Genomic DNA, 12,321 nt, shown 5'->3' on the forward strand with positions numbered 1-12,321 from the left:
TTCCTCACCTATGTGATTTAATGAGTGTGTAAACGCTTTTTGGTAGTCATTCAATTTGCATTTAATACTTTCTTTCAAAAACCATAATGTGTGATCAATCCATTGAGAGGGAGGTGGCATGGTCGAAGGTGTGGGAACAATCTAGAGGATTTTTATGAAGCAGCAGGAAGAGCAATCAAACTCCCCTGATCCCAAAAGATCCTCCAGAAACCATTTCTTTTGGAGACACGCTTACGGGTAGCTGGTTTGCCCCCTTATCGCTGCAGGTCAGTAGGTGGAGCTAACGGGAATATCATTGGGATGTTATGATGGACATGCCACATTGAGCAGATAACATTCAAAGTAAACAGGGTTCTTGGATTTCACAGGAGGAATCTTCGGCGTTACAACAAAAAATATCAGAGTTATAACTTAGCAAACAATTGTTTGTCCAACACAAACACAAAAAATTGCTGGAAAAACTCAGTAGGTCTGACAGCATCTGCAGAGAGGAATACAGTTAATGTTCCGAGTCCGTATGACTCTTCATCAGACTGCATCCGCAGTATTTTGCTTTTATCTTAGTGTTTAATTGACTGCCACTTCTCCTCCAGGAATGCCTACTTGAAGAAGAATTGTTCGTCCACATTGCCAACGGTGATGTCTGGCTTTCAAGAAGGTGTCCATCATGGGCTAAAAGAAGAGAAGTGACAAATTCATCCATTCATGCTCCTAGAGTATGCCCTGTTTCAGACCTGGTCCTATCAGATTGGTATCATAAGGCAACTCAACACATCCTGGGAGGATGCTCAGCAGCAACCAGCTTCCTCTTTAGCCATCAGTCCTTCCCCTTCATGCCTATAGATAGTAGGTGACTGTGTGATTCATTTTCTAAATAAGTAAAACTCTTTTGAATGTGTGTCTGGACTAATACATGCTTCAAGTGCTGATGATGATGGATACACTGGAGACATTCACAAGCCAGGCCTGGATGAGTTCCTGACATCTGATCATATGTCACTCTGCAGTACTGATCCTAAAATTGCCATTGGCTATCATATTTGAGTCAGAAACCAGATTTATTGTGTTGGCATCAAAGACTAAGATCCATATTCCAACAACATTTATATGAATAGTGCCAGTTAAACCAGACATGACCAGCTGAAATGGTAGTTCTGGTAGTGGAAACTATTAAATGGAAATAATGGACCTTGATGATTTCCAGTGAAGGGGGCTGTGACTATTGCCTTTGTCAGCTTCTTCCATTGTGGGATTGACCTTGGGAAGAAAGGTTGTTGATACATTGTCTTGGAGACAAAAGGTCTTTGTAGTTTGTGCGGATGGCTACCTCATGTTTTGTCATTGATGGTGGACACCAGGTACTTGTTTCCGTCAATTCCCAATAGTCAACTCCATATTTTATAGAACACATCAATCTATTTTGCTGTAGTGATTCCCATTCCAAACTTTGATCACGATGTGACACTAGAGTATTTGCCATACGGACTCATGCAGAATAGTGCAGCACGTCTTTGGATCGCTTGAGTCTTATTTATATCTCTCGCCATGTAAGGATTCCACACACAACTTGCATACTCCAAGTTCTGTCGAAGGGTCATGAGGACTCGAAACGTCAACTCAGTGAAATGGTTTCAATCAGATGGCAGAAAGCAGGGTATCCTGTTTGACCAGGAGCTTAATCTTTTCTACAGTGGGGTGCCTAATAGATTTAATTCTTTCACCTTAAAAACAGCTTTTTAAAAAGCCATATGAATGCATGAAGGGATTTTATGTTAACATGGCCAACAATAAATCATATTTATATAACACCTTTAAGGTAATGAAACACTCCAAGGTGCACGCTAAAACAAAATTTGACATCAAACCACATAAGGTAATATTGGGGCAGTTTGGTCAATGGAGTGTCTTATAGGAGGAGAGGTGAAGGAGTATAGGGAGAGAATTCCAGAGCTTCGGTTCTTGGCAGCTGAACTTTAGACCACTAATGGTGGAGTGATTAACATCAGGGAACCTCATAACATCAGAAGTAGATTAATGCAGATATCTTGGAGGGATGAGGCCACAGAGGGATTTGATAACAGTGAAGATAATTTTAAATTCGGGGTGCGTGACTGGAGCCAATGCAAGCACAGGGGAGATGCGTGAATGGAATTTGTTGCGAGTTTAGACTGGGGCAGCAGAGTTTTGGATGACTTCAGTTGGCAGAGAATAGAATATGGGAGGCCGACCAGGGCTGTATTGAATAGACAAGCCTAAAGGTAACATGGGCATTGATGAGACTTTCAGCGGCAGATGAACCGAGGCAGGGACAAAGTCGGCAGTTTATGGAGGTGAGGAGAGGGCGTGGCGCGTTCAACCTGCAAATCACTGACAGCCCTGGATTCCCCAGTTTGACTGCGCATATGAGGACTCCAGAAGCGGCTGTCAGTTTCAGGGATGTACGCTGATAGTTTCGCTCTAATTACTACCGCAAAATCCGGGACAATGTCCCTCTCTCCTGAGCTGCTCGCTGCAATGCCCTGGAGATTAATTTTCAAATCCTGCAGGGTTGGTAACCCCTGGGTTACATTGACACATCAAAACTCTGCAACATGTTTGTTTTTTCCACCAACATTATGTGACCAGTTAACCTTTAGGCTGTGTGTCCAGACTGGAGGCATAAGGAGTATTGCTGGTAAATGGGGATTATTCCAACTATTGCTTGAGCTGGGAATCCCGCGCGGAAATTGACATAGAACGCTGCAAAACTTCAACTGATACTTTTGCTGATCACGTGACGCGGTTTGAGGAAGTCAGCTGACGGCCAGCAGTTTGCAGAATGGTGGCGGTCTGGCTGTTGGGGTTTTCGCTGCTTGTCTCCGCTTTCGCTCTAAGCCCCCGGGAAACCTCTTCCCGGGAGCTGAAAGAACTGAACGGATTATGGAGTTTCCGGGCAGATCAGTCCGCGAACAGGAACCAGGGATTCGAGGAGAGGTGGTACCGGCGACCCCTCAGGGAGGTAACGTCCCATTCATAAGATTAATGCATTGGTGTCTGCAGCAAAACCCGCTGAGAAGGGTAGTGCCCCATCACCCCCTACCCACTCCCCCTTGGATCTCTGGAGAAGAGTAATATCTTAGTCATCACATAAAAGGGCGCCGTTTCAGTTTGATCTTGGGTCAACCCCGAAGTGCTTTATAACCAATGATGTAATTTAGCAGTGCAGTTGCGGTTGTAATCTGGGAAACGTAGCAGTCAAATGGTACACAGCAAGATTTCGCATACAACAATGAAATAGGATGACTAGATAATCTGATTAATGATGTTGATTGAGGGATAAATATTGGCTAGGATGTTGGGGAGAATTCCCCATCTCTGCTTCCAAATAGTACATGGGATCTGCTGAGAGAGCAGATTGGGCCTTGGTTTAATGTCTCAACTGAAAGACTGCACCTTTGACAGTGCTGCACCTCCTCTGGAATGCCACCCTAGATTTTGTGCTCAAGTTTCTGGAATGGGCCGTGAACCTTCTGACTCAGGCAAGGACTGTGTTCACTGTTCAAATGGCTTCCAAGAGACACTGTCCAAGTAAGCTAAGACCCCAGTGGCCCTCAAGATGGCTAATGCCTCAGTAAGTTGACCACCCAGTAAGGCTTGACCGATGTTCCCAGCCACCCCTAAGAGTGGTAATTCATTTGCTTAAGAAAATAAGCTACTTGGAGGAATAAAATGAATGGCTTCCATGCACATTATTGCCCAGCCCCATATGTTTTTCCAAAATATACTTCATTCATAAAATTTGTAAAAGTACATTTCAGAATGCCTTGAATTGAATATTACAGAAACTGCAACAAAATTTAACTTTTCACTATACAGCACATTCCAGTTTGATACAATTGAAATACTCTTGATATTTACAATATACATTCCATGCCAAGCATATAGCTTGAGAGCAAAACATCTCAAATTGAATATTAAAGGGTGCAATAGAATTTAACTTTTCTCCATACAGCATGTTGCAATCTGAGAAGTCTCAATACAATTTCAGTACCCTTGACATTCACAATGTACATTCCATGTTAGGCATACAGTTTGACGGGTTCTACACAGTTTCCAGCCCCTCGCTGAGCTATGGCTGAAAGGCCTTAGTCAGTGGCACTTTCCCATTATGCCTCTCTGGCAGCTGCCTCAGGCTTTAGTGCATCCCTCAGCATGTAGTCCTGGATCTTGGAATGTACCACAGTCTGCAACACACTGTTGAGGACAACTCTTTGCACTGGAAGACCAGCAAGTTCCAGACAGACCAAAGAGCATCTCTCACCGCGTTGCTAGTCCTCCAGCCACAGCTGATGTTTATCTGTGTGCATCCCTGGGAACAGCCCGTAGAGCACAGAGTCCTGCGTCGCAGAGCTGCCCAGGATGAACCTCAACAAAAACCACTGCATCTCTCTACAGACCTTCTTTGCAAAGGCATATTCCAAGAGGTGGACAACAGTCCACAGCCACCTCAAGGACAATGTATGTATTCAGTCCTGATGCAAAACTTCACCTAGTGGGGACATTATCAGTATGAAACATACCAGCATCCCCCTCCTCTCTTTAAGATAACATGTACGTTATTAGATCAAAAAATACTGTCCCGCACCACATCTTGAATGGTATCCATTCAATATGTAATAGCAGTGTCATCAAGAACTGTGAGCCCCTGATTTTAACTCTGTGTAATGTTTTGAACATGTTAAAATTGGGCTTTGCATCTCATCAGAAGAACCTTTTGAATTTCACCAGATATTTGCATTTTAATTGTGTGTTTGCACTATACTGCATCACAAGGTATTCTCTTTGTCTCTTGTTAGACGGGGCCAGTGATTGATATGCCTGTTCCAGCAAGTTACAATGACATCACACAGGACCACAAGCTGAGAGATTTCATTGGCTGGGTATGGTATGAAAAGGAGGTTTGGATGCCAAGGCACTGGATTTCACCTGATGCTGGGATGAGAGTTATACTCCATGTTGGCAGTGCCAATTACTACTCTGTTGTTGTAAGTGTTTCAAATCATTTTACATTGCACTATGTTAACGTTTAGAGAAAAAGAAAATTTCACTAGCAGTTGTATTTTCTATTTGAGTATGTTGAATTCTTTGGAAGGAGCAGGTGAGAATTAGGGTTGTGATTAGATCAGCAAAGTGAGTGATGTGATAAAATAATAGGCCTTTCAGCTGATGATTTGCCAGTGAACTAATCATGTTTAGAAGTGTAACTGCAACTCATAAAATTGAAGTAACAAACAATATTTAGTCTCTGGGACAACTAGAAATAATTGATGTAAGATCTTGCTCAGGGATGGCCTGATTCTACCTTTTGTTTGATAAGTTTGCAGGCTAAGTTTCTGTTAAAAGGCTAATATTGCAACCTCTGATTCAATGACTTGGATTCGGGGAAACAATGCAAATTGACTATATGTGCAGATGATACCAGTGACTCCAGGAAAGGGTGGGGGTGTGATGGAGCTGGGAAGGGGAGGGATTGGGATGGGAATTTTGGTGGAGAGGGAGGGGTTTGGAGAGGTGCTGGTGAGCAGGAGAGTGTTGTGGAATTGAAGATGGTATATCAAAGATTACAGAATGAGCCAGACAAAATGTGTAGATGGACAGAGCAATGGCAAATAAATTTTACACCAATAAATGTACAGTCCATCACTTAGGAGGGAAAATAGGTGACCATGTACTCCACGAAGACTGTTGTTGAAATAATTAACAAAGTTTAAGTAAAGTTTTCTGAGTAGACTTGAGATTCAGGAAGATTACTCGATACAAAGCAGCAATCTACAAAGGTTGCACTATGTAGCCAAAGCATGATCTAAGCCACAGGAAGTCATGATCAAATTGCATATTCCTCTTGTCAGATCTTGCCTCATATACAGATACAGTTCTGGTAACCAAGAAACAAGATGTTTAAGTGATGCTAGCAATGCAGAGAGAAACTGTGAAGCTAATCCTTAGCATTGAAGGTTTGCATTATGAAGAAAACCTGGAGAAACTTGAGCTTTTCAGCTTGGAGAGAGCTATGAAATATGCAAAGGAGTGCAAAAGATACTTCTGCAATACTAATAAGTTAAACTCTGAGCATAGAATGGAGGCATGCAAATTCAAATAAGTCAAAATGTAGCATTTCCACATAGAGCAGTGAATGAGAAAACTGGAATAATCTTAAATAATTAAATGCTGCAGGGCTTTTTTTGGGTAGATGAGCTAAGATGAGCCAAATCAACTTCCTCATCTATAACTAGTTTCATAATTTGTCTCAAGAACACTGCTGATCATTAAGGAGAAGGCAAAAATAGGAAGTTTTGACAATCCATCTGGCCTTTTCTGACTGATATTACTGCAGCACCAGGAAAAGGATAAAGCATTACATGAGTAAATCGAGAGGGCAACACAATGAACAAATGTTTTGTAAAAAAATTTTTTTACATATTCCTCCTGCTACAGGAGGATCAATCATTACAATTGGATTGTATGTTAAAATGGTTTTGTCACATTACTAGATCTCCTGAGGATGAATGTTCTATTCATTTCCACCTGCCAGTTTTGTGCCCCTTTCTCTCATCGCTTCAGGTGTTAATATTTAATGTATTCCCTTTATGGGTACAGGACACTCCAGTATTTCACTCAAATGACCATTGTTCATATTGGTCTTGATATTGAGCCCAATCCTGGCCTCACCTAACATTCCATATGCAATGGAGCTGCATCTGGAGAGTGATCTATAATGGAAATGCTAGTTGACTTGATAAGGCCAATGGTAGTACTCGTATGGCTGAGCATAGTGAAGAAAAGCAGGTTTACTTTCCTGTTGTACATGGCTCAATTACTTATTAAACCCAGTGAACCACTGGCTAGGATGGGTAGTTAAGATTTTGTGCAGACATTTATTGTTTTAGTTACACTTAGAGGGCTTGTTTTGCAATTTTCTTGTGGATGTGGAGAAATTATGATAATTCCACTTACTGTAAAATTGTTCTGGTGGCTGACAAATCAGACATTGTGACAAATATATAATACCAAAAGCACAAATGAATTACCTAATAATTTGAGGGGGGAATTTAAGGAAATGCATATTCTAATTTTTTTTGGAACATTTTTGGGAATATAGTGGTATTCTGTAAAGAAAGCTGCATGTGTGTCCATGGGTAATTAAACTGGGAGAAGGTTCATAGAGGCAGCTTTGAGATGAAAGGTAAAGGTGCAAGATACAAGCATTGATAATGAGAGGTTCTGGTGAAGTGGATTTACAAGTAAGTAGGTTGGGTTTTAAAATTTGCATTAGATGATAGGTAAAGACTTGACTTTTTAGCTGCTAAATTTCAAAGAGAGTTTAAGGGATTTTTACAACTCAACAAAGGTTTCATAAGTAAACAAGGGAAGGTTATTACATTTTAGTGGACCATAAAGTGGAGGCAATAAGAAAACAGGGAAGATTTTTATATTTTGAAAAAGTTGAGTTCAAAGAGGCGCTTAGGAAAACGGAGTCTAAGATGAAAGGGAAAAAAGGACATTTAAGGAAAGTTTAGTTGAGTTGTGGTGGCTGTGTGAGGAAGATGTTCTGAGATCAACTCCATGCTGAGAAGAGTGGTGAATTTGAAGCAGCCATCCAGTTTCAAACCAGAAAAGCCTTTTTTGTCAAAAAGAAGTCTGTTTCTGAATCTCTTGGGTTTCCATAGAGGAGTGAAAGGGAGTGAGAAGTTGTGTGGTATACTTTACTAAAGCAGCAGCAGTTTTTGCCTTGGATAATATTACTGGATTTTTATGGCTAAAAATCTTTAAGGGAGCTGTTACCAAGTAGTTCACTTATGTGTTCTAACCATGTGGTTTTTTGGGGGGGCGGAGGGGGGAATGTTTTGTAAGACTGTTTTAACTGCGTAATTTTAATCCTGCGTGCTTAAGTTTTTTTTTTCTTTCTGTTTATAAATTTTTAAATTTTTTAATCCTAGAAGTGTTTTTGGGATTCTGTGCTTCTGGGATCAGTAGTTTTCTCCTTGTTTTCAAAATGCAGAAAAAAATGTTATGATCAGAAGACAAGTTTCCCTCTGGGATTTGGCTTGCTCAGCAAATAACATCGGCTGCAGTCATAACAATACTGTAGCTCGTTGTGTTTTAAACTGACATTTTTTTTGCAGTACTTTCGGAAACAATGTTAATTAAGACTTTGAACTTGCTTGCATTTCGCACAGTGAAATTCAGCAATAAGGACTACATTCGGAAACCTTTGTACCGAACTATTCTGTGAAGCACATTTTAATGCATCTGTCCACTCCTCTGGGCATGTTTTTTTTTAAACAAGAAAAGTTCACTTATGGAAGTCTCACTGGACAGATTTTCTTAACTGAGCAGAGTGAAGGGATTCATTATGGATAACATTTGTTTAAGTGAAAATTCTGATCAAGGAAGTAGTTTTACTGTATGTGGAATGGTGCAACTTCATATTGTTTTTGTCCGGCTTTGTGTAACATAAAAGTGTCTTTTTTTTCTCTTTGGTTGACATATTGTAGCAGTGCACAATTAGTGGCCGATGCTACTCTCATCTTGCCAACAGGAGCAAACACCCAAATTCCCTTTGGAACTTATTTGCCCACATCAGAATGTAAATGCTGATGTACACCAAACACGACTGCAGAACCACCAACATGATCATAGAGAGTGGACTGCTTCATTCTGACATAGACCCTCTTAGTTCAACTGCTCCTTTTCCTCTTCCAGTTTTAGATATAATATCAACAAGGGCATTCCAGCCCTTCCAGAGTGACAGGAGAAGGAGTCCCAAAAATTGAGAGAGCACTATTATTGACAGCACCATGGTTAAGTGTAGTGCAGGTCTCAATATGAAAATATTTAAAAAATCCAAAGAACATTATTATCAGACTCCAGAAATCACAAATATATCAGGTGACTTTGGGCCCTGCTGCATAACTGTACTTTTGGATGGGAGGCAGGGCTACGTAAACAAATTTCAGCTGATGTGTCTTAGATTTAGGGCAATGATTGAGGAATTTTGTGTGTATTAATGTTTTAGTGTAAAACTGCCACAGTGCCACTCTCACGCCATTATATGCTAAAAATTCCAGGAAGTACTGCGTCTTTTTCTTTGAGTAACAATATAAACTTAAATATCATTTATACAATCCTGTGCATATATTTGGATCACCTAACCAATATTTTGGGAGAAACACCAAAGTGCCAATAACTTTAGTATTTTTCGCTGAGGATTTACTGTCATAACTGATGTGAGTGTTTTGTCTTTTTTGTAGTGGGTAAATGGTGCTGAGGTTGCCTTTCACGAGGGTGGCCACCTTCCTTTTGAAGCGGACATCACTAAAGTTATTCAGAGCAGCTCCGCTCTTCAGTGCAGAATCACCATTGCAGTAAACAACACACTTACTCCATATACTTTACCTCCAGGAAGAATTCAATACATGACTGATACAAGAAGGTGAGATTGAATAAAATAGACTTTTTAAATTTGTTCTTGATGTGGGTGTCACTGGCAAGGCCAGCAATTATTGCCCTTGCACTTGAAATGGTGGCGACGAGCCAGCTTCTTGAACCACTGCAGTCCATTTGACTTTTCTGCAGTCATTTGATCCAATGGAGTGGCTTGTTTGGCCATTTCAGAGGGCAGTTAAGAGTCAACCACATTGTTGTGGGTTTGGAGTCATTTTTAGGTCGGATCAGGTAACAATGGCAGATTTCCTCCCTGAAGGGTATGAGTGAACCAGATGGGTTTCTACAACAATCTGTTGGTTTCAAGATCATCATGACTGATGACTAGATTTTTATTTCAGATTTATTAATTAATTGAGTTGAATTCCTGCAGCTGCCGTGGGATTTGAACTCATGGCTGCGGAACATTAGCCCAGGATTACTAGTTCAATAACATTAGCACTATGCTGCCATCCCCATAAATGTTGTAGTGAACAGTATATTGTTTTATCTGTTTTGTATTTGAAGTGTTTTGTCACTTTTTAACATGTTAGAATACAAATATACACACGTATCTGCTTCTGAACCCCTGCTTCCTGTGTAAAATCAGAAGGTTCCTTTGTTCTTTTTCTACAGCAAAGGGCAATACATCCGGGACATGGCACACCCTACTTGCAGGTTTTTTTTTATATAGCACTTCTTTTTAACTAAAATGTCCTTTTATAGAAAAGCATAAACAGTAAACACAAACATCACATCTCCTCCCCCTTTAGCCACTTGAAGTGTTTTGTCACTTTTTACCAATTTAGAATACAAGTATACACATATGTATCTGCTTCTGAACCCCCGCTTCCTGTGTAAATCCAGAAGGCTCCTTTATTCTTTTTCTACACCAGACAGCAATACATCTGGGACTTGAACACAAACATCACCGTGTTCCTGATACTAAAAACTGGATTTTTGTTTTGTTAGCAATATTGGGATTAATTTTCTTTTTAGTTTGCTAGTAAACTACATCTCAACATTTTTCAAGTTTATCTACTTAAGCTAAAAGGCTTTTGGAGATTATAAGACCTTATTTTTAGTAGGATACTGAGCTGCAACTGTACCTTTAACTCTTGAATTTTACTGAAATGCCTAATCACCAGAAATATTCTCAGTGCTGAAGCTGGGAGTGGAGGGAGTGGGGAAATTCAAGCATTCTTCAGAAGGTGCTGATTAATATTTGACATCGTTTCACACTGGGTGCAGGTCTTGGTAAGAGAATTTTTTTTTAAATCCAAAGGAAAGCACTATCAGCCTCCCAGAACTCTCAGTTGCGCTGGTTTATGAGGTGACTTCAGGCCATGCTGCAGCAACATTATTGATTGTAACGTACACCAGTGTAATACAATGGCCCAGTAGTAATCCTCCATGGCTGGGACAAGGCCATGTGTGTTGGCAGGCTGCCTGACTGTAGCAGAGGTGCCACTGCCAAGCCTGATTCTGTGTATGCCTGACGTTCACACACCAGTGCTTTGAGTGGGTACTAGGGCAAGACAAAATCAGGAGCTATGGCTATGTTTATCCCTTTGTTTCCAGCCTAGGAGCACAGTGGCCAATTACAATACCCCCTGCTATTGCATGACTGAGCTCAGCTAACTTAACACAAAGGTAGCTAACTTGGCACAAAGGTTCATTCAGGGTTGGTTGTAAATAGAGGCTATGTCTGAGATTTGAAACATACACGAGAGAATAAGTCAACTGTTGTCTGTGGCTGCCCCAGAAGGTTTTTGTTTCTTTGTAATCTTTGCAACAGGCACTTAGAACAAAATGGTTCTGATATAAAAGTATTAAATTAAAAAAAAAACAATGCAATCAGAAAAGCTAAAATAAACAAGTACCACATAATAGACTTGTTAGCAAAACTGAAGTCCATGGCACTCGAGGACCGATGACTGTATAGACACAAAATGTCTAAGGGACCACACAGCAGTGGGAAATCGTTATTTTTCGGATTGGAGCGAAGTGTAGAATAGTGTGCCCAGTCGTGTTTTAGGACCATCATTCATTTTGATATACTTCAGAGACCTTGACTTTGGTATAGAGCACATAAATTCAACATTTGCAGGTGACTCGTAACCTGGAAATTTACTAAATGGTGTGGAGGTGGTAACAGACATAAGGAGGACATAAACTGATGAAATGGGCAGGCTGATAGATGAAATTTAACACAGAAATGGTAGGAAGATTGAGGAGAGGCAATATGAACTAAATGGTACAATTTTAATGGGGTGTGTGTACACAAGTCTTTGAAAGTGGCCGGAAAAATTGAGTAAACTTCTGAAAGGGTTTCCAGGATTCATCACTTATAAATAGAGGCCTAGAGTGCAAAAATAAGGAAGTTATGCCAAATCTTTATAAAATACTGCTTAGGCCCTAACCTATCCAATTTTGGGCACCACACTTTAGGAACGATATCAAAGAGTAACGATGGGAGGCAGCCCTAAGGAATTCTATTCTTGTTCTCACCTGACATTTCAATGCATACACTTTCCAGCAGGGGTCAGTGTATTCTGATGAAGCAGGAACCCTGATGTTTTTTGGCAGCCCAATCCAGGATACTGAGACTAAAGATAGTGCCCTAAGTCATTTTAGTTGATTTGAGCCAACTAGAAAGATTCTAGGTCACAAAGCCAGCTTCCCTGATTAGACCTGGATCGCCTCGCCCTCTTAATCTTTTACCCCAGCTCTGCGAGTCTTCTCTTGCAGCTTCTGTGCCACTCTTGCCACCTCCCTCCTTTCCCTCAGCCCCCCAACACAATCCTAGCCAACCTCTCACATTCTACCCTCCATAAACTCGAGGTCATCTAAAACTCT

The 12,321-nt window shown here is 40.7% G+C and overlaps 1 protein-coding gene across 1 annotated transcript in view; it reads left to right on the forward strand.

Annotated features, from left to right (window-relative positions):
* Positions 1-2,788: 2,788 nt before the first annotated feature.
* Positions 2,789-12,321, forward strand: part of gusb (glucuronidase, beta) — a 29,946-nt gene continuing 20,413 nt past the window's right edge. Inside the window, exons 1-3 of the mRNA XM_041197162.1 lie at positions 2,789-2,998; positions 4,836-5,024; positions 9,291-9,472. Coding sequence (XP_041053096.1) covers positions 2,819-2,998; positions 4,836-5,024; positions 9,291-9,472 — 551 coding nt within the window. The 5' untranslated portion in view covers positions 2,789-2,818. The remainder of the gene's footprint in view (positions 2,999-4,835; positions 5,025-9,290; positions 9,473-12,321) is intronic.

This window comes from Carcharodon carcharias, chromosome 10, assembly GCF_017639515.1.
Source record: "Carcharodon carcharias isolate sCarCar2 chromosome 10, sCarCar2.pri, whole genome shotgun sequence".
NCBI lineage: Eukaryota > Metazoa > Chordata > Chondrichthyes > Lamniformes > Lamnidae > Carcharodon > Carcharodon carcharias.